This window comes from Grampus griseus (genome assembly GCF_964374135.1).
Source record: "Grampus griseus genome assembly, chromosome: 6".
Taxonomy (NCBI): domain Eukaryota; kingdom Metazoa; phylum Chordata; class Mammalia; order Artiodactyla; family Delphinidae; genus Grampus; species Grampus griseus.
The window spans coordinates 56,339,215-56,362,534 of NC_139000.1; the positions used below are offsets into that span (position 1 = coordinate 56,339,215).

Here is a 23,320-nt window from a genome sequence, read left to right on the forward strand (position 1 = left end):
TTCTCCCCATCCTACCACAGACCCCTACCACCGCCTCCCCCATTTCCTTGCTGTTCCTAACCTGCATCTTTTCCCCACTTTCAGTTCTCTTCCCTCCCTCCTTCCCCAATTACAAATCCTGCCCTCCCTTCCTGACCCAAGGACCGCTTCCCCTCCCCAATACCTTTTCTCCTTTTCCCTCAAAGCCCTCCATCCTGTGCTGGGGTCCCTTTTTTCCTCTCTGGACCCTATTTTCATTCCCTATGATCTCGACTCTAGGCTCAAACCCCTCCTCCCCCTTCTTGACTCCAGAAAGATTCGGACACCTTTCTTTGACCCCAGCGTTTATTCCTCATCTTCTTTCTTCCCTATTTCCCAGGGATTCTTAAAACCCTTTACATATGAGATTGAAAATAACCAAATGCTAAATAAATAAGATGGAGAATACAGATACTAAGGCCTTCGAATATGCTTCTTCCTCTTCCTGAACACCCCCTTCGCCCCTTCTCCACATCTAGTCATGGCTGGCTTCTTTTTGTTCAGATTTTAGCCTGAAAGTCACCTTGTAAGAGAATCATTCCCTGGTCACCTAATATAAAGGATTCCCAAACACCACCCACCCACAGGCCATATTGGTTTTTGTTTTCTAAAGAACATTTAATACTGTGAAGTCTTGATGTGTTTGTCCATCTAGAATTGATGTCCCATGAAAGAGGACTTAACTTTCTTGTTCATCTTGTATCTCTGTCATTTAGAATGGTGCCTGGTACATAATGGCTCAGTCAGTTTGCTGAATAAGTTAGTGATTTCTAGGTACCAGACACTATGCCAAGTGCTCACTCTATCTTGTTTAATCCTTACAACAAGGCTGACTGAAGTAAGTACTTTTATTATTGCTATTTTATACCTTAAGTAACTGAAGTGCAGGAAGGATAAGTGAATTTGCCTGTTGTCTCAAAACAGTTGGTATATCTGAGAATTTAATCCAGATCCGTATGAAGTCACAGCTCATGTTCCTCCCACTTTCTCTGGTGGTCCAGAGGAAAAGGGCCCTTAGGAATGGAAAGGGAAAGAAGATGGATCTGAATGCAAGGTAAGTCAAACTGGAGTCAGGACTCCTGTGCTGGTACAGGGAGTGCAGGATGTATAGAATAGGACATTAGATCCTATGTGAAGATGAGGATAATAACAGGAGCTAACACTAAGGAGCACTTACTTTGTGCCAGGTTCCAAACAATATATCGAATTCACTCTCACCTAGGAGTGGTAATGTCATCTTACAGATAAGGCGACTGAGGCTCAGAGATGCTAATTATCTTCTCTGAGGCCATACAGGTACATATAGGGGAGCTGGGATACCACCCCAGGCAGTCTGACTACAAAGCAAGTACTCTGGTTGCTATCCTGCACTACACCCAGCAGGAAAATAAACAGACTTATGAGAGTAGTATGCTCTGTGTTGGGTACCAACTCCTGCTTCCTGGATTCTTGTCTTCTGGACATTCTGGAATGACCTCAGCTGATGGAACACTCCTGCCTCCTGGCTTACCTCTTACTGCTCTCCACAGAGGAGGTGATTGACGATGATCACCACGTTACTCCACTAGCACTGGGGAAGCCCCCCCCCCCTTTTTATCTCCTCCCTTCACCTGGGATCAGCACAGGGCGGCAATTCTGGATTAGCGTATCTGCTCTACAGACTCAAGCTTTTTTCTTGAGTGGGGTGTCCCCGGGCTCAGATTGCTGAAGCATGGGGGTAAAAATGGAGAAGCAAGCCCTTCCAGCTAGAGATCTAAAACCACAGTCTCCAATTGGCTTCTTATTGATAATAAAGCTGATTTGTTTTCCAAATGGCAGGAGCGAGCCTAGCAGGCCAGACAGGCGGAAGCACAGGTGGCATCGGCTCTAGGACAGTCTGCTCCGGTCATAGAGGGATTTTCCTCTCAAAATGGTAAGATTTGCATAAAAGATGCAAGGTTGACTAAGTCCAGCCTCTTCCTCACCCCTACCTGCCTCCCCAGACCCATCCCTTAAAGGCTTAGAGTTCTGGAAATGTCTCTGAAATGTGAACAAAGAAAGCTGAGAGGCAACAAAACCTGGGACTTGTTAGAAATGCAAATTCTCTGGCCCTGCCCCAGAGGTACTGAATCAGAAATGCATCAGGGCTCAGCATTCTGTTGTCTATAAGCCCTTCTGGTGATCTAGACACACTAAGGTTTGAAAACCACTGCCCTAGGTAACATCCCTAACCCTGGCTGATGTCTGAGCCAAATGTTATGTCCCAGAGCCCTGCAAACCTCTCAAAGTGCTAACATCTCAACTTCCAAACTGCTTGTCCCAGATGGCTTCTTGCACCCAAAACTGGCACCTGCCTCCTTTATTTGCATGAAAGGCACCAGTTTGGTCATTGGAAAACACGTTCCCTATATGTCTAGAGGGTTCATGATTTTTTTTTTAATTATTATTATTTATTTATTTTTGGCTGCGTCGGGTCTTCATTGCTGCGCGTGGGCTTTCTCTAGTTGCAGCGAGCGGGGGCTACTCTTCGTTGCGGTGCGCAGGCTTCCCAGTGCGGTGGCTTCTCTTGTTGCGCCGGCTTCTCTTGTTGCGCCGCACGGGTTCTAGGTGTGTGGGCTCAGTAGTTGTGGCTCGCAGGCTTCAGTAGTTGTGGCTCGCGGGCTCTAGAGCACAGGCTCAGTAGTTGTGGCGCACAGTCTTACTTGCTCCGCGGCATGTGGGATCTTACCGGACCAGGGCTCAAACCCGTGCCCCCTGCATTGGCAGGTGGATTCTTAACCACTGCACCACCAGGGAAATCCTTCATGGCGTTTTCAGACTGAGCTGGGGCCCTTCCCCTCTATGACACACAGCTACAAGGCGAGGGTTGTTCCAGGAGTGGCCTGTGGCCTGTCCCAGGGCTGTGAGAAGGCCAAGGGGATGCCCGATTCACAGGATGTATGTGTGTGTCTACATCAGACTCCTCATCTTCAAAAGTGCTCAAAAGGTATATTCTCCATAACATTTTGTAGGTACTTAATGCCCCTGAATTGAATAATTTAAAATGGTTAAAATGGTAAATTTTATCACAAGGTGGGGGTGAGGGGGAACTATACAAAGCCTGTCCAGAGGCGTGTCTCCCAGGCCTGGCATTTTGTACTTAGCTTTAATAGAACCCTCACAGCATGCACTGGGAATACTGGTTTCCATGGCAGTGTCCCTCTTTGAGATCAAGGATTATTCCTTCATTCATTCAATTTATATTTGTTTGTTGAACACATACAATGTGGAAGACCCCAGCTCAGCACTGGGAATCCAATGATGAATGAGATATGGTCCCTGCTCTCAGAAAACTTAGTCTAATGAGGTAGACAAAAATCAAGTAAACAGAATAATTACTAACTGTGCAAAGAGTGTAGGATAACAAACTGAGTGCCAAGCTAGAAAAAGAGAGATCCCATTTCATGGAGACGTGCAGAAGACCTCCTGAAGAGATGCTGGAACATGAAGAACAAACGGGAGCCAGCAAAGCAAAGGTGACAGGGACAAGTGCTCCAGGTGGACGATACTACACGGGCAAAGACCCGGAGCAGGGAAAGATGGCACAAGCCTCAGGTGAACGCATGAGTGACTTAATAGTGAAGACAGTTTACTTCAACTCTCTTAATCACCTGCTTTTGCCCCTAACATATTCCAAGGCAAGCAGTGAATGACCAGCTGTGGAGACAACTTGGGTACTGGACCACTAACACTTTACAGTCTGATAAGAAAGAAAAGAATTGCTGTTCACTCTGATGGTTTGTTTACACATGCTTGTGCTTCCTCAGAAGGGGCTACTCCATTCCCTGATGGTCAGTCTGTGTTGAGAGCCTGGTTTCCAGCTCAGGAAGGGCAGAGTCTCCAGGTGTGTGGTGACCATGGCAGTGTGGTACCCAGTTTACACCGGTAGGAACTGGAGTTGTTCAGCCTGGGTTCAGATTCTGGCTGTTCTTTCTCATCAGCTGTGTGACCTTGGGCATCCTTCCATACCTTCCCCCTCGTGTAAAAGTGGAATGTTGTGAGGCTCCAATGAAATAATAAACACTTAGAATAGTACCTGAGAAGTACTCAACAGATATTAATCATTTAATTATTATGTAAAAAAGGAACCATGGATCCCATCACTTCGCTACTGCTTAGTTAGGCTGAAATGAACAGTTCTACAAACTTTTAAGTGTGAGAATGAGTAGACCGCTTGCAGAGCATTCAATAGAGCACGCAGACCTTTCGTTCTGGTCACTATCATAATAGCTTGAATGATGGTTGGTTGAGTAACAAACAAGGAACCAAGTAGTCAGGGTTAGAGCAGATGCTCAATAACTTTTGGGGAGGAACATATGAAGCATTTGCTATTTCTAGGGAAAAGTTATTTGTGGCAGGCGTGCTAATTGCCTACCTGAAACTCATTCTTTTCCTTTTCTTCAATTAACAAACTTCTGGTTTTCTTTGGGGCAGTAACATGCCCAGGTAAAAGACCTTCTCATACTCCCTTGCAGCTAGGAGTGACAATTTGAACCAAGCCTGGCCAGTTAAAAGTAAGCAGAAGTTACTGGGTGGAACCTCTGGGAAAGCATTTCAAAAGCACCTGACTTGGATGGAATCTGCCTTTTGTTTTTCCTCCTTTTTCCTGCCTAGAATGGGTATGTGATGCCCGGGTATGCAGTAGCCATCTTAGGACCGTGAGGATGAAGACTGTATGCAAAGGAGGCAGAACAGGAAAACTGAAGACTACCCCTCGGCTTCTTATCTCTGGACTTACTGTTAAATGAGAAAAAATGAGCTGCTGTTTAATTAAAATGCTGTGGTTGTTTTTCAGTTATATGCAGCCAAACACAATTCTAGCAGAAAGGGCTAAAGTGGCATTCACTGCTGACTGAGACATACAAACTGTTTCTTTAGCCAAAGACACAACTAATAATGTAACGGTTCTACTGGGTTGAGTATTCTCATTACCCTTCAAACTCCTCTGAAACTAGGGTACATGGGAGTTAACATTGGAAAGTGGACCAAGAAGGCATTCTTCAAATTGCAATGCTTTTATTAGAATATTATTAATTGCAGATTTTTAAAAAACTACACACATGGAAAAAGGAGAACACTCAGAAATACTATTACAGATTAGGCAAATTAGTAGGAGGAAAAAGATTTCTTCAGTGTATACAAAATGTAAACATTCGCCCTGGGATTTCCCACAGATGGCACAGTCCACAAGGACTTATTTGGAATAAAAATATGTCTATCGGATCTTCAGTATAGTCTCTATACTGCAAACTTGCTACATTGGAGTTAAAGTTACTAGCACACCCCAAATTTTCTATGCAAAAAACTAAGTGGTCCCAATCAAGGCAACCTGAACATCAACTGCTACATGTGAAAGCAGAGGCACCAAAGCAAATCAATCTTCCAACAATGAGCTTCCACTCACTATGCTAATTGTATTTACATTTACCTTGAGAGAGATTACAAAAATATACACAGTATATAAAACCCCTACTTGAGTCTGTGGTGGAAAGTGAAACATTTCTTTATCAGGCACGCCAAAGCCATTAAATCAGTCACTTGAACTTAGGGAGAGAAGATTAAGAAGAGGCCCTCTTCTGTTCAGAAAATGGGGACTCGTAAACATCCATGGGTGGGCAGGTACAAACCAGGTGCTGATCTCCATAGATGTCATCAATCCGGGCAATGGTTGGCCAGAATTTGTTTTCTGGTTTCACGAAGGGCTGCAAGGGACAAAAGATGGAAATCTTCGGGATATTCTGAGAGGTTTCTCTTGGTGGGGAAGAGGAAACTGCAATGATATTCCTACGGCCTGAGGTACCATTAGCCCAACAAGTACTCAAAAAGTATAAAAAGCTAAAATCCAAACTCCTTCATTACTGTCCATCCGAATCCCCCTGTCCCTGCTCTGCCGAGCATACCACAGAGCACCTTCACCTAAGAATCAAAGGGGAGAAAGACTGCATTTGGGGCCATCTCTCTGTTGGATGATGGTAGAAAACATCGATCCACTTGACAGGGACTCCCGTTTGGTCTTCCTGCACTGTGCACCCTGAGGATTCCCAGGCCCCTGGTTGGCATTCTGACTCTGACCTCAGCGCTCTGAAAGCCAATTCCTGGGTTCTGCACTGTTCTGACTACATGTGGTCACTATGGTGAGGAGACAGCAAGAGTGGGAGCCCTTCAGAGCAGGTGATGGCCTCTCATACACCCATGAACGTGGACCAGCTGGCACATCCAGTTTCAGAGGAGAACTTACAAGTGGGAATGCTGCCACCTCTCTGGAATACGGCCGATCCCAGTGGGAGGATGTGACGCAGGTCAACGAGTGTGGAGACATCTGAGACAGAGACATGGACGGGAGAGGGGTCAGAGCAGAACACTGCCTTTTCCTTCTGCACATCACATTAACCAGTGAGGTGATGGAAGCCCATGGACGGAGGGTGGTGGTTTTGTTTCAGTTTGGGGGGAAGGAGATTTTGGTAGGGAAATTTTTACTGTGAAATATTTCAAATATCAGAAAGTTACAGTAATAAAATAAGCACCCAACATAAATCAACATTTTTGTCATATTTCTTAACCTTTTAAAACAAGAAACATTACAGATACAGTTGAAGCTGCCTGCATATCCCCTTTCCATCTTATTGCTGGCCCTCCTCCCCAGCGATAACCACTACCTTGAATTTGGTTGTCACAATTCTCATCGTGTTTTTATACTATTACTGCATATATTAATAAACTGCATAGAGCCTAGTTTGGTACACTTTTAAACCTTATATCATCCTGTGAGTATTATCCTCCACTTGCTTTTGTATCTCAGTATTGTATTCTTTAGATGTCTATTGCTATTTTTTAAAAAACGGCCTAAACCCTGAAAGAATCCAGAGAAAAGAGAAATAATAATGAGAGCAAATCCTATATTCCTCCACTACCCTGTCAAACTCACACTGAGCACGGTGCTGGCCTTCTCCCGCCAGCCACTGGCCCCAGCACTCCACCTTCAGCTGGGCAGCTCTGGAACTTTCTGAGCTCCCCTGAACATCTCATACTCCTCTGGCTTGAAGCCATAACAACAGAACCACAGCCTTCGAGGTATTCTCAATTCATGATCCCTCAGCTTAATAATGTCTGGACCTAATGCAGAACTTAGAGCTCTGACCAGATATAAAAGGAACATATTTTGGAAGAGGCGAAGTAATGCCTAACAATTTTTTTTCCAGTGTAGGCCATAAACATGGTAAAACATTCAGGCCAAGTACCAATCTTGTTGTTCTAAGAGATAACTACTCCAATAAAAGAATATATTTATCCAGAGTTTATAAGGTAAATAATCTCAGTAGAGTACATCAAACAGAGACACAGAATGATAAGACTTCTCCAACTATATAGGGTCCTTCAGCCTCTGCTCCCTCCTTTGGAAGCCAACTGGGTCCTTGTGGGGTAAATAGCTCCCGCAACCACCAAACGCATACATAAAGTTAAAACATCAGAAATAACCACATTCGGGGTTTCCCTGGCGGTCCAGCGGTTAAGACTGCCTTCCAATGCAGGTGTTGCGGGTTCCATCCCTGGTCAGGGAGCTAAGATCCCACATGACTCGTGGCCAAAAAACGGAAACATAAAACAAGCAATATTGTAACAAATTCAATAAAGACTTTAAAAATGGTCCACATCAAAAAACTCTTAAAAAAAAAAAAATAACCACATTATACTTGAGTAACCACTGTTGTGTTGATTCAAGAAGATTTAAACTTCCAGGTAATGAACGTATGGTCTGCTCAGAAGAATGGCATTATTCTAGGCAAGAATATCATCTTCCAGTAAGACTTCAGAGGTTGCCGGCACACCATCCAGACACTGTTTTCTACTCTCTGGGATATTTTAGATAAAGTACCAGTGCCTACGTACCTTCAGTGGATTGACCCTAGGGTCGATGCGGCCCTCCTCAATGTCGGCGATTTCCTGCCGAATGCTGATCATGGCATCGCAGAACCTATCCAGCTCTGCCTTGTCTTCCGACTCAGTGGGCTCAATCATGAGAGTGCCTGCCACTGGCCAGGACATGGTAGGGGCATGAAATCCTGCAAAAGAGATGGGGGAACTTGTGTCACTAACTTTGACCTCCCCAATTGGGAAGAAGAGACCCTCCCCATCTTATAGTTTATCCCAAGGAAAATAATCTGATAAATTTGCTACCGTATATATCTAGGGATTCATTTTAGCACTATTTATGGAAGAAAAGCTTAGGAAATAACCTAACATCCAACAATAGAGGATTGGTTAGGCAAATTTTACTGGGCTTCCATACAATAAATATGCAACCATTCTTAGTATTTAAATGTATATTAGTTAATATTTTTGAATGTTTACCCAACTTAAGTGAAAAAGGCAAGCTACCTAATGATATTGTCTCATTTCTATTTTAAAAATGGCAAAGTATTTATATATATACACATTTATATATGTGTGTATATGTATATATACACATACTTTATATATGTATGTATGTATGTATATTTTATGAGGGAAGCTGCTTTGAAGAATAAATACTAAAATTCTAACAGGGTTATTGCCAGAAAATGAGACTAGGGTTTTTATTTCACTTTGTGTTTTAGAATCCTTTTATAATGTTCATGTAATACTTTAGGTTAAGAGAAATTAAAATATTGTAGCCTACCAAAAGTTAAATAATGAGGTAACAAGCATTAAGAAGCCTGGGGTGAGTGTTACTGTCCCTATTTTACAGATGAGGAAACTGAGGCCTGCCCAGGATGTAGAAAGTCTTCACCTTTACACTGAATACAGGCTGAAGGTATTTCTATGTTTCCAAAAGCTTTCACAGGTTAAGATCAATCGACAAGACACATGGTCAAGAGAGAGGTTTCCTGGACAAAAGCCAAAAACTTTTTCCCAATTCTTATACTTTTTCCTATGAAACTTTAAAAGGTGAACAGCTCCCAGGTTGATATTTCTGTCAACTAAGTTGGCCCTGGAGGGCAATGGTTCCCAATTCTGGTGTGCATCATTACGTGGAGTGCTTTATAGAGTCATGCCTGCATTCTTTAAGGGATTGTCTTCTCAACATTTCATTATAAAATTGTTCAAATATACCAATAAGTTGAAAGGACTGTAGAGTGAACACCCATATACCTTCTACCTAGAATCTACAATGATGCTCTGTTTGCTTTATCACATATCTATCTAGTCATCTATTCCTATCACATATCTAAGGCATCCACCTTAGTTTTGATGCATTTCCAAGCATGTTGCAGTCATCAGTACACTTCCCCCTTAAACACTTCAGCATGCATATTATTAGCTAGAATTCAATATCTGAATTCAGTATCTGTCCCCATATTTTTGTGATAGTTTACTTATTGCAAAATACACAGATCTTAAGTGTACAATTCAATGAATTTTGACAAATGCCTACAACTGTGTCACCCAAATCAGAAAGGGATTTCTTTTTTAAACAACAAGCTGATCTCATTACCCATTAAGTCTGACCTCAATTCCATGTGTGAGCAAATTCAGCCCAGTATTTTCTGCTGTAGTGGTTCCCATATCTGGAACCATCTGAGTTGTCATGGAAACACGGATTCCTGGATTTTAACCCTGATTCAGGAAATCCAAGGTATGAGCCTTTAAAAACTCATATCAGAATCAGGTTAAGTTTAGAAATCTCTGCCATATGGCAGCATGCCCCACCCACAACTCACCTGATAGGACTCATCCAAGTGCTTGTAAACACAGATTACTAGGCCTCACCCCTAGTGTAATCAGTAATTCTGATTCAGTAGGTGATTTAGACCCAGAATCTGTGTTGTCATTTTCACTGTTGTTTTTTTTACTTAGCCATTCATTCATTCTCTCACTTATTAAGCACAATTGTTCTGAGTGCCTCCTATGTGCCAGGCACCTGGACAGTTCTGGGCTTAGGGCAAGCATAGCCATCACTCTATCAAACATCAAAATATCAAGGTTGTAGATAGAGCAGAACTTGGAAATACTGGGCAGTGACTTCAAATACCACTTCCCTCCTACCTCCATCCCCCACCTCGCTCCCTGCAAATGCTGCTGCAGTCAGATGTGGGATACAGACCACACATCACAGAAGGGAAGTCTTAACCTGAATCAGCCATCACTCAGCCATTGCCTGAGAAGTTAAGTCAGGTCATAGGAGCAGCCAACAGGAGATTTTGAGGTAATGGCTAATTTCATTAATGAAAACTCTCTGGTTTTCCCATTTATTATCAGTGTAACTCTACATAATAAGATCATTCACGAGAGAAATGAGTCACACACGTGGGACTCCCGTTATGATACGATAGTAAAACTATTAAATTATTAAAGATTTTACATTCCTTATTAAAAGAAGTCATTCAAATCATCTTAAAATTCAGATAGGACTCCACATCCATCAAAAGGCAAAGTTTTCCCCAACTTAGCCTTGCTGAGAATTGAAGGTTCTGTGATGTTATTAATAATGTCACTAAGAAAATGTATTCTAATAACGGCTGTGCTGAGTGAACATCCACTAAGAACACACAGATAAAAGACTTCACAGAAAAATCACATCATCTCTGGGAAAACAAGGTGCACCTATTCCTTCATCTCTATGAGCAGCTGAAACAGCTATGCCACGACTGAGGTGGCTATAAAACTCAAATGCCACTCATCTTTCTAACACTCCTACAGGATGCCTGCTTCACTTCCTTCACTTTCATGGACCTCTCTGTTTACCAGGAGTAGGATAGGTGGAAGGATTTACCAGAAACATGGGCAGAGAGCAGCAATCATTTTCTCTGGGATTTTTAACTTTGTTAACTATAAAGTCTTCTTTACCTAGCTGCTGATGGATTCAAGATGCGTGATTTAATATCTTTTGAAGGATGGTACCGATGGAGTCATGGGCAAAGTTTTTTCTCTGTCCACAGCCCCCAGATCCCCATTTAGCCTGTGGATCAGTTTACTATGGTACCTGCACAGTCAGTCTGTGGTCCATAGCCAACATGGGCAGCTACATGAATGTCAAAAACCCAAGTTCCCCTACAAGGGGTCACTCCCGGGAGACCACTCACCATAATCCTGAAGCCTCTTGGCCACATCGACGGCCTCAATATTTGCAGACTTTTTGAAGGGTCTTGTATCCAAAATAAACTCATGAGCCACATAACCTGTTGAGGAAGATTATTTTAGCTCAAGATTAACATCAGCTTGTTGTTTTACCCAAGCAAATGAACAAATAAACCAGCTTTTTAATGCATATCATTGAGGACCAAGAAACCATGGGCATTTGGTAAGTTTATAGTTGACAACAAAGATTTCATCTGCTCTTATTACATATAAAAATTGTTAACATGTTGGGCCAATATGTCCCATCCTCAGTGCTCAACACACCCATGAGCCAGGAGGCTGGTGGGAGGTGGAACAGTAGCTGGAAGACTTGTTGAGATCCCAGGGGATGAGACCATTTCTACTCAAAGGACCTAAAATCTACTTGCGACAGTTAAACATGTCATCCTGGGCCTGATCCTTTTATATAAAATATTTCTAGAGTTAAAGGTACATTGACACCCTTTTCAACAACATTGCTCCCAACATCAAATAACGGTTCCTTCTGTGTGTGTGTGTAAATACATACTAAACAAATATCCATAAGACACAGAATTTTATTTGATTCTTCAAAGGGGCTTTTGAGGTTTTGCTTTCAGGCTTCAGGCTGAGAATTAGAAATAAGGGCTGTCAAACAGCACACCACAAGTGGCAAGGAGCTGATGGGGCCGAAGTCTTGTGGGGGTCAGTTCACTTTGTTCTAATTTGTAAACCAATTGCCTCTCTAGCCTCAGGCTGCCATCTCCCCAGCATGACTTGTTGACCACCCATCCAACATCTAGAATAAACCACGGAGTAAGTCAGCATTTTCTTAAATAGAACAACATTCCCAGGAGCTTCCCAAATTCCATGGCCCACACAACTGATGAATTTCCTTCAAGGAAAGTATCTACTCAGGTGAAAATAACGTACTCCTTCTTAACCCCCTACCCTGACCCTCAGCAAACAGTGAATCTACTTACAGATACTTGGAGCTGACATAACTCCTCAAGCCTGAGAAGAAAAGCTCCAGTCATTAACAGCCCCTGAAGATCTAGTTTGTGAACTGCTCTGTTTCTTGTGTGATGAATACATATGAAGGGATTGGCTTTGTTTGAAAACAAAAGTATGAGACTTTGAATATACTGTCACTGCATATTTTTAAAACAAGCTTTCTAACCGTGATGAGGATTCAATTGTGAGGAGTGTGGTTCAAAACTAGAAAGGTGTATTCAGAGGTAGATAAACTTAGACCAAAAAAAAAAGTGCCTAAAAGGAATGACCAGCTGGAATGTTCAGGGGGAAAATCATGACATTATTTAAATCCTCATCAACTATTAATTTCAGGAATGCTAAATGCCCTATGACACTACCCCATTTGGGGAGCCCAACCTCAAGCTTCGACCTTTCTTTTCTGAGGCTCTGGCAGCCATCCCAGTACCATGACAATGACTCGAAGAAGGCGGCTAATGGAGCTCACTGCTCTGAAGAACACTCAGCCATCAGGAGGAGAGGAGGAGATGGACACACGGTGGGGAGGAGTCTCTCTTGCTGGCGGGCAGACAGCACAGTCTTTCAAGCAGAGGTTCAGTAATAGCTGAAAGGCCGCATCAAGCCAAGCCCAGCCCAGTGCTGCTAAAGCAAGACTTCATCTGCAGAGGCCCCGCCACAGCCAAGTGGTTTGGGAAGAGCTCCATTTTCAAAATGAGGTTCAGATGTTATTTTCTAAGTCCATATTCTAATACGTTCAAATGGAAACTGTAGTGGGATTTCGGCATCTCTCTCTCTCCTCTCTCTCTCTACTTCAGGCTGAAAAGGGGTGAAATTTAAACTTGGTTGTTCTTGGAGGCCAGATCCCAAGATGTTCATCTTTGTTTGCAGTTTTTAAGGAGAAAATATATGGCATATGGTGAGTCAGAGTAATCTGAAGTAGAAATTGTATAAACTGATCAGTGCAAGTTTTAATTTTCAGTGAGTATGTGTTTCCTCTGGGCCTAACCATGACTATAGCTGAGAGTCTGAAAGGGTAAGTTGAAGGAGCAAGGAAAGAAGAGGGGTCGGGGGGATGATGGAAGAGCAAAATAAAAGTGGCTTGGCTCTAGACAGTATGGTACTGGCACAACAACAGAAATATAGATCAGTGGTACAGGATAGAAAGCCCAGAGATAAGCCACACACCTGTGGTTACCTAATCTATGACAAAGGAGGCCAGAATATACAGTGGAGCACAGACGGCCTCTTCAATAAGTGGTGCTGGGAAAACTGGACAGCTACATGTAAGAGAATGAAATTAGAACACTCCCTAACACCATACACAAAAATAAACTCAAAATGGATTAAAGACCTAAATGTAAGGCCAGACACTATAAAAAGCTTAGAGGAAAACATAGGCAGAACACTCTATGACATAAATCACAGCAAGATCTTTTTTGACCCACCTCCTAGAGAAATGGAAATAAAACCAAAAATAAACAAGTGGGACCTCATGAAACTTAAAAGCTTTTACACAGCAAAGGAAACCATAAACAAGACGAAAAGACAACCCTCAGAATGGGAGAAAATATTTGCAAATGAAGCAACTGACAAAGGATTAATCTCCAAAATATACAAACAGCTCATGCAGCTCAATATCAAAAAAAAACAACGCAATCAGAAAATGGGCAGAAGACCTAAACAGACATTTCTCCAAAGAAAATATACAGATGGTCAACAAACATTTGAAAAGATGCTCAACATCACTAATTATTAGAGAAATGCAAGTCAAAACTACAATGAGGTATCACCTCACACCAGTCAGAATGGCCATCATCCACAAACAATAAATGCTGGAGAGGGTGTGGAGAAAAGGGAACCCTCGTGCATTGTTGGTGGGAAGGTAAATTGATACAGCCACTATGGAGAACAGTATGGAGGTTCCTTAAAAACTAAAAATAGAACTATCATCTAGCAATTCCACTCCTGGGTATACATCTGGAAAAGATTAAAAATTAATTCAAAAAGATATATGTACCCCAATGTTCATTGCAGCACTATTTACAATAGCCAGGACATGGAAGCAATCTAAATGTCCATCAACAGACGTATGGTTAAAGATGTGGGGCTTCCCTGGTGGCGCAGTGGTTGAGAGTCCGCCTGCTGATGCAGGGGACACGGGTTCGTGCCCCGGTCCGGGAAGATCCCACATGCCGTGGAGCGGCTGGGCCTGTGAGCCATGGCCGCTGAGCCTGCACGTCCGGAGCCTGTGCTCTGCAGCGGGAGAGGCCATAGCAGTGAGAGGCCCGCGTACCGCCAAAAAAAAAAAAAAAAAAGTAAAAAGGAAGATGTGGTATGTATATACAATGGAATATTACTCAGCCATAAAAAGGATCGAAATTGGGTCATTTATAGAAACATGGATGGACCTACAGACTGTCATACAGAGTGAAGTCAGATATCATATATTAACACATATATGTGGAATCTGAAAAAAATTGGTATAGACAATCTTATTTACAAAGCAGAAATAGAGACACAGACGTAGAGAACAAACGTATGGATACTAAGGAGTAAGCGGGGGGATGAATTGGGAGATTGAGATTGACATATATACACTGCTAAGTGTAAAATTGATAACTAATGAGAACTTTGTATAGCACAGGGAACTCTATGCTCTGTGCTGACCTAAATGGGAAGGAAATCCAAAAAAGAGGGGATATATATATACGTATTGCTGATTCACTTTGCTGTACAGAAGAAACTAACACAGATTTGTAAAGCAACTATACCCCAATTAAAAAAAAAAAAAAGAAAGCAAGCGGCTTGGCTCTAAGCTTGGAACATCCCCCCTCTCAACCCCTCATGTGTTAATTATCTTACAAGGCTGAAGATGACATGGGAAAGTGCTACAGAAAGATAAGGCTTCCCAAAACCCTCCTTGAGAGCAGGCACTGAAACCTTCTTATCCTGCATCCTCAGAGTGAGTGCCTAGAAATGAATGGAACTCACTAGCTAATTAGAAAGCTTGGGTGGGCAATCAACACTCGGTCAAGCTTTTCATTTGCAACCCAGGGACCACAACTAACAGCATCAAGACTCCTGTTTCCCTGGGAATGAGGTCAAGTAGGTGGGCCACCCCCCTCTAGCCTCAGGAGGTCACTTCCCAGCCAGGGATGTGAGGGTCCAGCCTCTAAGGCCCATGTCCACCTGCCCATAAAGGCCACCGGGAAACCTCTCAGGGACAGGAATTTCCAGGCAGAGTTAGGTTTGCCTAAGGTCAAAAAGAGATAAGCATTTAAGAAATTAAAACATAAATAAAACACTGGGCTACTAACAAAATGGCCTATCCACTGACGGGAACTCTACTTGGGTCAAACAGTGAGCCTAGCCTCCCACGAGAGCAGACACCTGTGAATTTTTTCAGTTCCTCCTTTAAAAATGCCTCACCCTACCTGAGGTAATTCCTTTCCTTATCCTAGCAGAATAGATACTACTGCTGCTTCCCTATCCCAATTCTTGGCTATCACTTCCTTGTTTCACAAAACCCTAAGCCTCAACAAGTTTCACTGGTATTTTCAAATCTCTCAAAGAAATGGTTCATAAAGGGAAGCCTGGAGTTCATTAAAATTATTGCCTCACAGTCGTCCGTGATTCCAGTCTTATTTAGAGCTGGTAAATATGATTAAGATGAGTAACGTCTTCTAATATTGCCATTAGACATTTTGGAATACAATGTGTTTATTAAGAACATTTCTATTTTGGGCTCTCAGGAGGTACGGCGATCATTCTTTTTTAGGCCCTAAAATACTAAGCCTCCGATTGTATAATGAATGTGTTTACCAGACCAAACACGAGACAATTTTTGGTTTCATGAACTTTGGGATTGGGTAAGAAAGTCTGTAATCACCAATCTCTTTCTGCTTGGGATGAGAAATACAATTCATTATTTAATTCTTGGATAAAATGGAAACAAATGGAAATTTCATCCATCTTTCTGTGTTGCGAATCTCCTGGGACAGTCTCTGCCCGAACCAGTCACGTGATGCCAAGCACAGGGCAGGCACCTGAGCCACAGGTGCTCATTCACTTTCCCCTCCTGGAGTGCCATGCATCCCCATGCGGTCCACACCACATTCGTTCTTGCTCTAAAGAACTCAGGCTTGCATCGCACAACTCTGTGAGCACACTAAAAACCACTGAAATTCAGTGGGTGATGTGTATGGTATGTGAATCCTATCTCAATGAAGTTGTTAAATAAACTTAATCCTAAGGAAGTATTAAATAAAAAATAACAATTAGAAGAAAAAAACCCTAAACCTTGTAAATTAAAGCAAAAAGATGATTTTCACCCATCAAATTGGCAAAGACATTTGGGGTTTGGTTTGTGTTGCTTTCCCAGCCTGGCACTTGGTGCTCACTGGGCTCTAGTGCGATGGTCACTCGTATGCTCTTAGAATGAAATCAATTGCTATTGTCTCTGAGGGGAAACAAGGCCATACATTTCAAGAGCTTAAATGCATTCAGATCCTCTGAGATAACTTCTCTTCTACAACTCTAACCTGCGGAAATAGTCAAGGACGTTTAAAAAAAAACTCTAGGTAAAAGATGTTCATTGCAGCACTGTTACAAAAGCAAATAACATGGTGGGCAGGAGGCGGGCGGCGAGGGAGACCCCTACAATTACTTAAATCATGGTATATATGATAGAATCGATGTAGCAACTTTCAAAGCCCCTTTAATGACGAGGGAAATAATCGCAATATTAAATAAAGTTAAAAAACAGGATACACACTGTGTTTATAATATGATCTCAATTGTCTAAAAGTAAGGTGGGAAGGAATACAGCAAAATATTCAGTGGTTATGTCTGCTTGATGGAACCATGGATCACTTACATTTTCCTCCTCAAACTTTTTTATTGTCCAAATGTTCTATGTTGAGCATATGTACATGACTTATATAATCAGACAAAACCAATACTGATGCTAATCCTGAAGGCCAATACATAAGCAGGATGCATCTCACAGCACAGGAGCTATATTTGAATTAATTAGTAGCTCTTGTAGCTTCTTTCATACCCAACAAAAGCATTTCATTGTGTTGCTTAGAGACATATTGCCCACAACTTTCTTTCCTACTCTCTGGGGAGCATTGTTAACCAGAGCTCCCGATTATTTAGTTCTTTTCTATTTTCAAACTCCAGAACCACCCTTTTGGATACATATTTACAAAGCAAGATGAGCCTTTAAATTAAAGATCACAGGTGGAGATGCACGCTTCCCTGGGCTGGAGACACTAAGAGCCAAAGAGGGGCCTCGTACCCGTGGCCCTGGGTCTGGGCACTGGTTACTGACGGCTCTCTGCTCTCTCTGCCCCAAGCTCAAGACCCGTGGCTCCCTGGTCTCAGATTCTGTGCCCACAGCCCATGCGCCGCCTGTCCACCTGACTCTTAGTGCCACCCTCCCATCACCTCCAGGGTGACTTGACTCCCCCTCCTATTATTCCCTCTGTTGTAGCTTCACTCTCCCCTCTTCACAGCCTTTTCCCTGGCAGCTTAAAATCATCTTGTTCTCTTATTTAAAAACAAAGCTGGGCTTCCCTGGTGGTGCAGTGGTTGAGAGTCCGCCTGCCAATGCAGGGGACGCAGGTTTGTGCCCCGGTCTGGGAAGATCCCACATGCCGTGGAGCAGCTGGGCCCGTGAGCCATGGCCGCTGAGCCTGCATCCAGAGCCTGTGCTCCGCAACGGGAGAGGCCACAACAGTGAGAGGCCCGCGTACCGCAAAAAAAAAAAAAAAAAAAGCTGCATCCTATTGAAGCAGCTCCTGTCCCCCTTCACCACCAAACCCCCCAAACCATGAAAGCTTCTCCCTTCTCCCAACCTCAGCCTACTTCTCAGCCCATTTCCATCTAGCATCTACCGCACTGTTGGGCCCTAACTGCTTTCGAAGGTGACCAAAGGCTTCCTAATTGTGAAAGGTAATGGTGCTTTTTAAGACTCATGAGACCTGAGTCTTTTTAAGCCACCTGCTCTTCAGCCTGTCCCTCCATGTCACGTAAGACCACCCACATGTGCTGACTGTGCATGTTGTGCTGACACGATGCCAGGGACCGAGGCAGCCACAGCCTCCGCCGGGCAGGAGCTCAAGGTCTGCAGGAGACAGCCAGATGATAAACGGAGTGGGAGAATCCTCCGCGGAGGAGGGAGCCAAGAGGAGCAGTTCTCGCCACCGGGAAAGGAAAGGGCAGCCTCAGGGAGGAGGTGGGGCCAGCGCAGAGGCAGGAAGGACAGGCGCCATGACAAATGCTGGGGGTTGGGAAGGGGGGCATCTAAAGCTGCCTCGGCACAGAGCCCCCCTCACCAGATGCCACTTTTCCGCACCCACTCCACGTAGCCATCTGCTTCAGGGGTTTTGCTCTGGCTTCTCAACACTGTTTCCTTGGGTCCCACCAATTCCAAGAGCCTGCTCTCAGATCCTGTGCCCAGAGCCACATCTCTGCAAGTCTACCTGCTCCAGCCTCTCCCATCACTTCCAGGGAGAGCTTGTTCCTCCATCTCTTACTCCCTCTAAGAGGGAGGCTTACCTAACATTTCTTCACTCTCAACTAATTAGTAACTAACTCCCCTGATTCTACTTCTAACAGCATGTTCATCTCCTCCTACTGTCTTAATGATATTAACATCCTCTTAATCCTGTCATTACCCTGCTCAAAAACCCTTCTGGCCCAACTGTAGAGTCCAGAGCCTTCCAAGGCCTTCAAAGCCCCATGCTACCTCTCCAGCCTCATCTTCATCTGCTCCCTTTCCTGCTATCCCATCCTTCAACCCACCCAACACTCCCGCCACCCAGACAACTCCTTTCTCTCCGGCTTGCTCCTGTATCTCTGTTTACTGGGGTTCTGCTACTCTTCCTTTCAGGCTTATCTCAAATGGCTCCTCCCAGAAGGCTCTCCCAACTGTTCTGCCCTGCCTCTGCCCAGTCTGAATTACTCCACTCATTCCCATGGAACTGGAGGAGGTAATGAGTGCGTGGTATTTATGTATACGTCTCTCAGTGGTGTGGGCTCCGTGTTGGCCTGCGCTTCAGAGACTAAGTGCATGGCAGAGCCTCGCAAATAGTGATATCCTGTTTACTAAACTGAAGAGCTTTCCAATAACTCTAGGCTTTTCTCTGGTCTGTGCTAAGAAACAGAAGTTCCCCACCCTCTTCTGAAAGCCTCATCCACTAGGTCAAACTTCGTTTGGCCAAGGAAGAAAACCAAGGTGAATACAGACTAAAGTTCATACTTGCCTCTTGCACCCCGGAAAAGGACTCTGTAGTGTTTTTCTAATCTCTTGGCCATGTAGTTGGCATTTAATATAGCAATTTCTGTGGCCTGTTTAAGGCCCTTGCCTCCCATCATCTGCAACAGAGGGAAAAAGAGCCATCAACCACAGAACAGGGAAACCCAATGGACACTAACCAAAGGTATCCCCAGATAAATCCCACTCACAAAGGAAATCAGCCTACCACCGCTCTCTGGATTGCAGATGAGTGAAATATCCTAACAAGGATATCTGTCAATCCTCTCTAAGCCTGAAATAATTTTTGGTTTTCTCCTTTGAACAGTAATTTTATGCTTCTTATTGTAGTTACAAAGCTTAGAACAGGGCAAAACTAACTGCTGACTATTGTGTTATCTACCGAAGAAAAAGAATTGTTTTTAGGTTACATGCATTTGGGGGAGGTTTTGTTTGGTTGTTCATTGTGAATTTGAGATGCCTTGATAATTGCCAGGAATCTCATGGGATCTTGGCCAAAATCCCCACTGAATCCATTTTGTATGGTTTGTCTTCCAATTGTCCATATTTGAGGGCTTTATGTTTAACAACTGCCAGGTTCAATCTTATTCTTTTCTGGTGGTTCATAAGTCCCTGTGATTATATGGGGTGAATGCCATTAGCAGCAAAGAGCTTAAAACCAGGACTGCACCAATTTTTACTCACTACTTTCTTCCCAGAACACCTCATATGATGGAGGCTTGATGTATATTAATACATAACTAATGTAAAGCAAATGAGAAAGCACCAAGTAAAAGGGCAGGGACGCCGAAGTCCAAAGTAAGGAGAGGACACATTTTGGTCAAAGAAGGGTTCCTAGGGTAAGAGTTAGAACTTGAGTGGAAACTTGAAAATGGGTAGAATTTGGATAGACAGAAAGGGGACGACACTCCAAGTGAGAAGAATGGCAGAAACAAAGGTAGGGAATGGAAGGCACATGGCTGCAGCTTGGGAGGTGCTGTAGAGCCGGGTAGGCTGTGACTACCTCTCACAAGCCTCAAACCCTTGCTGGGAAGGACCTGGACTTGGTTCAGCCAGCCACTGCCTCTCGGCCTGGGCATCAGAGTCTCTGAGCAGCTTGACGGCCCAAGCCCTAAGCTGCATATGCTGAATTTGATTCTCTCTGGGATGGGCCCTAGGCAAGTGCATTTTGGAAGAATCCCCTAAGGATTCTGTGCAGGCTAGGCTAGGGAGATCCAGCAGCAGAGGCAAAGGGAAGCGAGGAGAGGATGGAGAGCCCTGGCGGGAATCTAGCAGTCCTGTAGGGAGGCTCCAAGAGGGACTGCAGCAGGGAGAGAAGATAATTCTAGAGTCCAGGTGATAAGTAACAACAGCCTGAAATAAAGAAAGGGCCCAAGGTCAGAGGGGTGGCTTAAACCCTACTTTATTTATTTCATTTTTAAACTGAGGCTCTCTCTGGTGTTCCTGGCATATGGCCAAACCAGCCTTGGGGCATTTATTTTCTATACGTGATTCATCTCCAGCCCAAATAACATTCCATAACAAATAACTCAGGTTTGTAGAGACCAAAAGGAGGCTGTAAATTAGATTCTGTTTGCAAAGAAGCAGACCTTTATGATGATTGTTTTTGTTTTTACTACTTGCAAACTAACTCGAGTATCATTTCAAAAAGCAGGTTTTAGTCTCTGGGGTACAGAATTGTTGTTCCAGCTTCCCAGAAAGTTTTCATTAAGAATCATAAATGCGACACTGTTCAAGAATAACAACCAGCCCAAAGAGTCATCTGGTGTTATTTGCATAGCTGAGTTAGGGGTTTATTTCACCAGAAGCCTCCCTTCCTCTAAGGAGGGGAGCCAGTTGGGGAAGGCTGCTCTAATTAGCGGCTGAAGAAGTGCTCCTATCCAATGCACGGTCTTCTCAGCCCAGGAGGTAGGCAGGACAGTTTGAACAAGAGCTGTATAAAATAAACTCCGGCCATAGTGTTTCTTGGAAAAACACAAAGGAAGGAAGCCTGTTCTCCGACAAAGTCTAATTACCCCCGAGAGTATAGTTCCACAGGCCCTAAAGGGCAAAGAGCTTTGGGAAACCACCACATAAGCAAATTTCTGCTATTTTCATCTTATCCTCCAGGCTCCCAAGAAATATAAAGCGAAATGAGATGTATTCCTAAAATTTATCCCAGGATCTCAACCAAGTGTAATAATTAGTATGTGCACTGTTTTTCACTTGCGAGGGGCCATACAAATCCTACAGGAAACCAAATGACGTGGCCAGAACATCCATATGACTCATGGTACTTAACTCCGTCTGGAAAAATATATCTGGCGTGTCAGTTCCTCTGGTGTTAAACCCACTATGAGAACCCAAAGGAAAACAGCCTGATGAAGAAGAGACAAAATGAGTTTTAGCTGATCTCTTTCGGAAGGTTTCTCCACTCAAGTCAGCAATTTTCAAGTCTGCAGTCTCAGTTCCCCACCCACACATCACACACCCCCACCCCTCTAACACACATCCATAGGCCTCACCTTAATATAAGCCCACGAAATGGGCAAGATGGAACTGGAGCCCCATGGGGCCGCGCTGACGGTACCCAAAGGCCGGGCATCTTCGCTTGGCTTTACCGAAATGATGGGATGATTAGGCAGAAAAGGGACAAGATGCTTCTTCCTGTATTGTTTTTTTTAATACAAATTTAGAAGCTGTAAAAAGATCCAGTCTAACCAAACAGGCAGGTGCTGGGCCCTCTCAGGAAGCTCTGTTCCTAGCAGAGGAACTCTGACATGGGAGGGACCCGGCACCTGCTAAGGGGCAGATGTTCAGGAAGTGTTCCTTCCTTCCTCCTCTGCTGGAGGCATGGCTCAGCAGCCATCAGCATCCCAGCAGCTCACCCAAGAACCGTGGCGGCGAATCTGGCAGAGACAAGCAGCCTGGAATAGTATGCAGGGCCATGGGCTCACAAGAATGTGGTGACATCCCAGCCCTACACACCCTCTCCCCCCAGCCCCGGCTCCCACACTCTTTCCCAAGGCATCTAAGGGATATAGAAAGACGCTGCTGAGAAGAAGCCCCATGGGGTAACACATCAGAGGCCAGCATGTGAACGTCAGCCACCCTGCCTCCCCCACAGCTGAGGCACTGGGCCTCCTTCACTTACTATAAATAATAGTAATCAAAAAGGAAAGAAGAAGAAAGCAGGGGGCCAGGCTCGCAGCATTCCTGAAGACTGACCCCCTTTGGCACAGTTCTGGAAAAATGAAGATGCTCAGGAAATGGCGGCTCAGCACCATTTTCATGAGATGATTTGGCTTCACGGTGTAAAGTTATCAACTGCTTCGAGATACTGCTTTAGTCTTGTTCTGACTGCATCCAATTATTTCTAGTAATAAGGTCTGTTTCCTTCTTACTTATCTCAGATGTAATAAGAATTCAGGCTGCAAAGTGTTCAACATCTTACACCCAATTCCCTTTTTTGCGGGGGAGGGGCGTTTAAGTTCTACTCTCTTAGCAAATTTCAATTATACAATAGTGTTCTCAACTATAGTCACCATGTTATGTGTTAGATCCTCAGGTGTAACCATCAGCTGATTTTAAGAAGAAACAAAGAAAAGCTGCTTAGAAGTCTAAATTAAAGTCTGAGAGGCACTTCTAGGTGCTCATATGCCGGTTCTCAGCCATAATGCTCCGTAAAGCTCCCTCGTCATCACTCTGTTAATAATCCTGCTCTGTCTATGCGTGACTGGGAGCTGAGTGTGGTCACACACTGTGGTTAACAAAATCTAAGTCTGTTTCTCCTTAGACAAACCCTAAAAGCACCCCTTTCACTGCTCCTCACCCAGCCCTTATAGGCACGCCACATGTGAAGGTATCCTGACACTTGAAGACCTCGATGAGAAGAACAGAAAGTTTGAGACCCATCTTTGATTCTCAGTCTCCAAAGCCATCCTGCAACCAGGGCCC

The 23,320-nt window shown here is 43.9% G+C and overlaps 1 protein-coding gene across 1 annotated transcript in view; it reads right to left on the bottom strand.

Annotated features, from left to right (window-relative positions):
- Positions 1-5,579: 5,579 nt before the first annotated feature.
- Positions 5,580-23,320, bottom strand: part of GLDC (glycine decarboxylase) — a 98,636-nt gene continuing 80,895 nt past the window's right edge. The window contains exons 20-25 of the mRNA XM_082657590.1: positions 21,889-22,030; positions 19,374-19,485; positions 11,097-11,192; positions 7,924-8,096; positions 6,275-6,355; positions 5,580-5,738 (exon numbers count right to left, since the gene is read on the bottom strand). Coding sequence (XP_082513716.1) covers positions 5,595-5,738; positions 6,275-6,355; positions 7,924-8,096; positions 11,097-11,192; positions 19,374-19,485; positions 21,889-22,030 — 748 coding nt within the window. The 3' untranslated portion in view covers positions 5,580-5,594. The remainder of the gene's footprint in view (positions 5,739-6,274; positions 6,356-7,923; positions 8,097-11,096; positions 11,193-19,373; positions 19,486-21,888; positions 22,031-23,320) is intronic.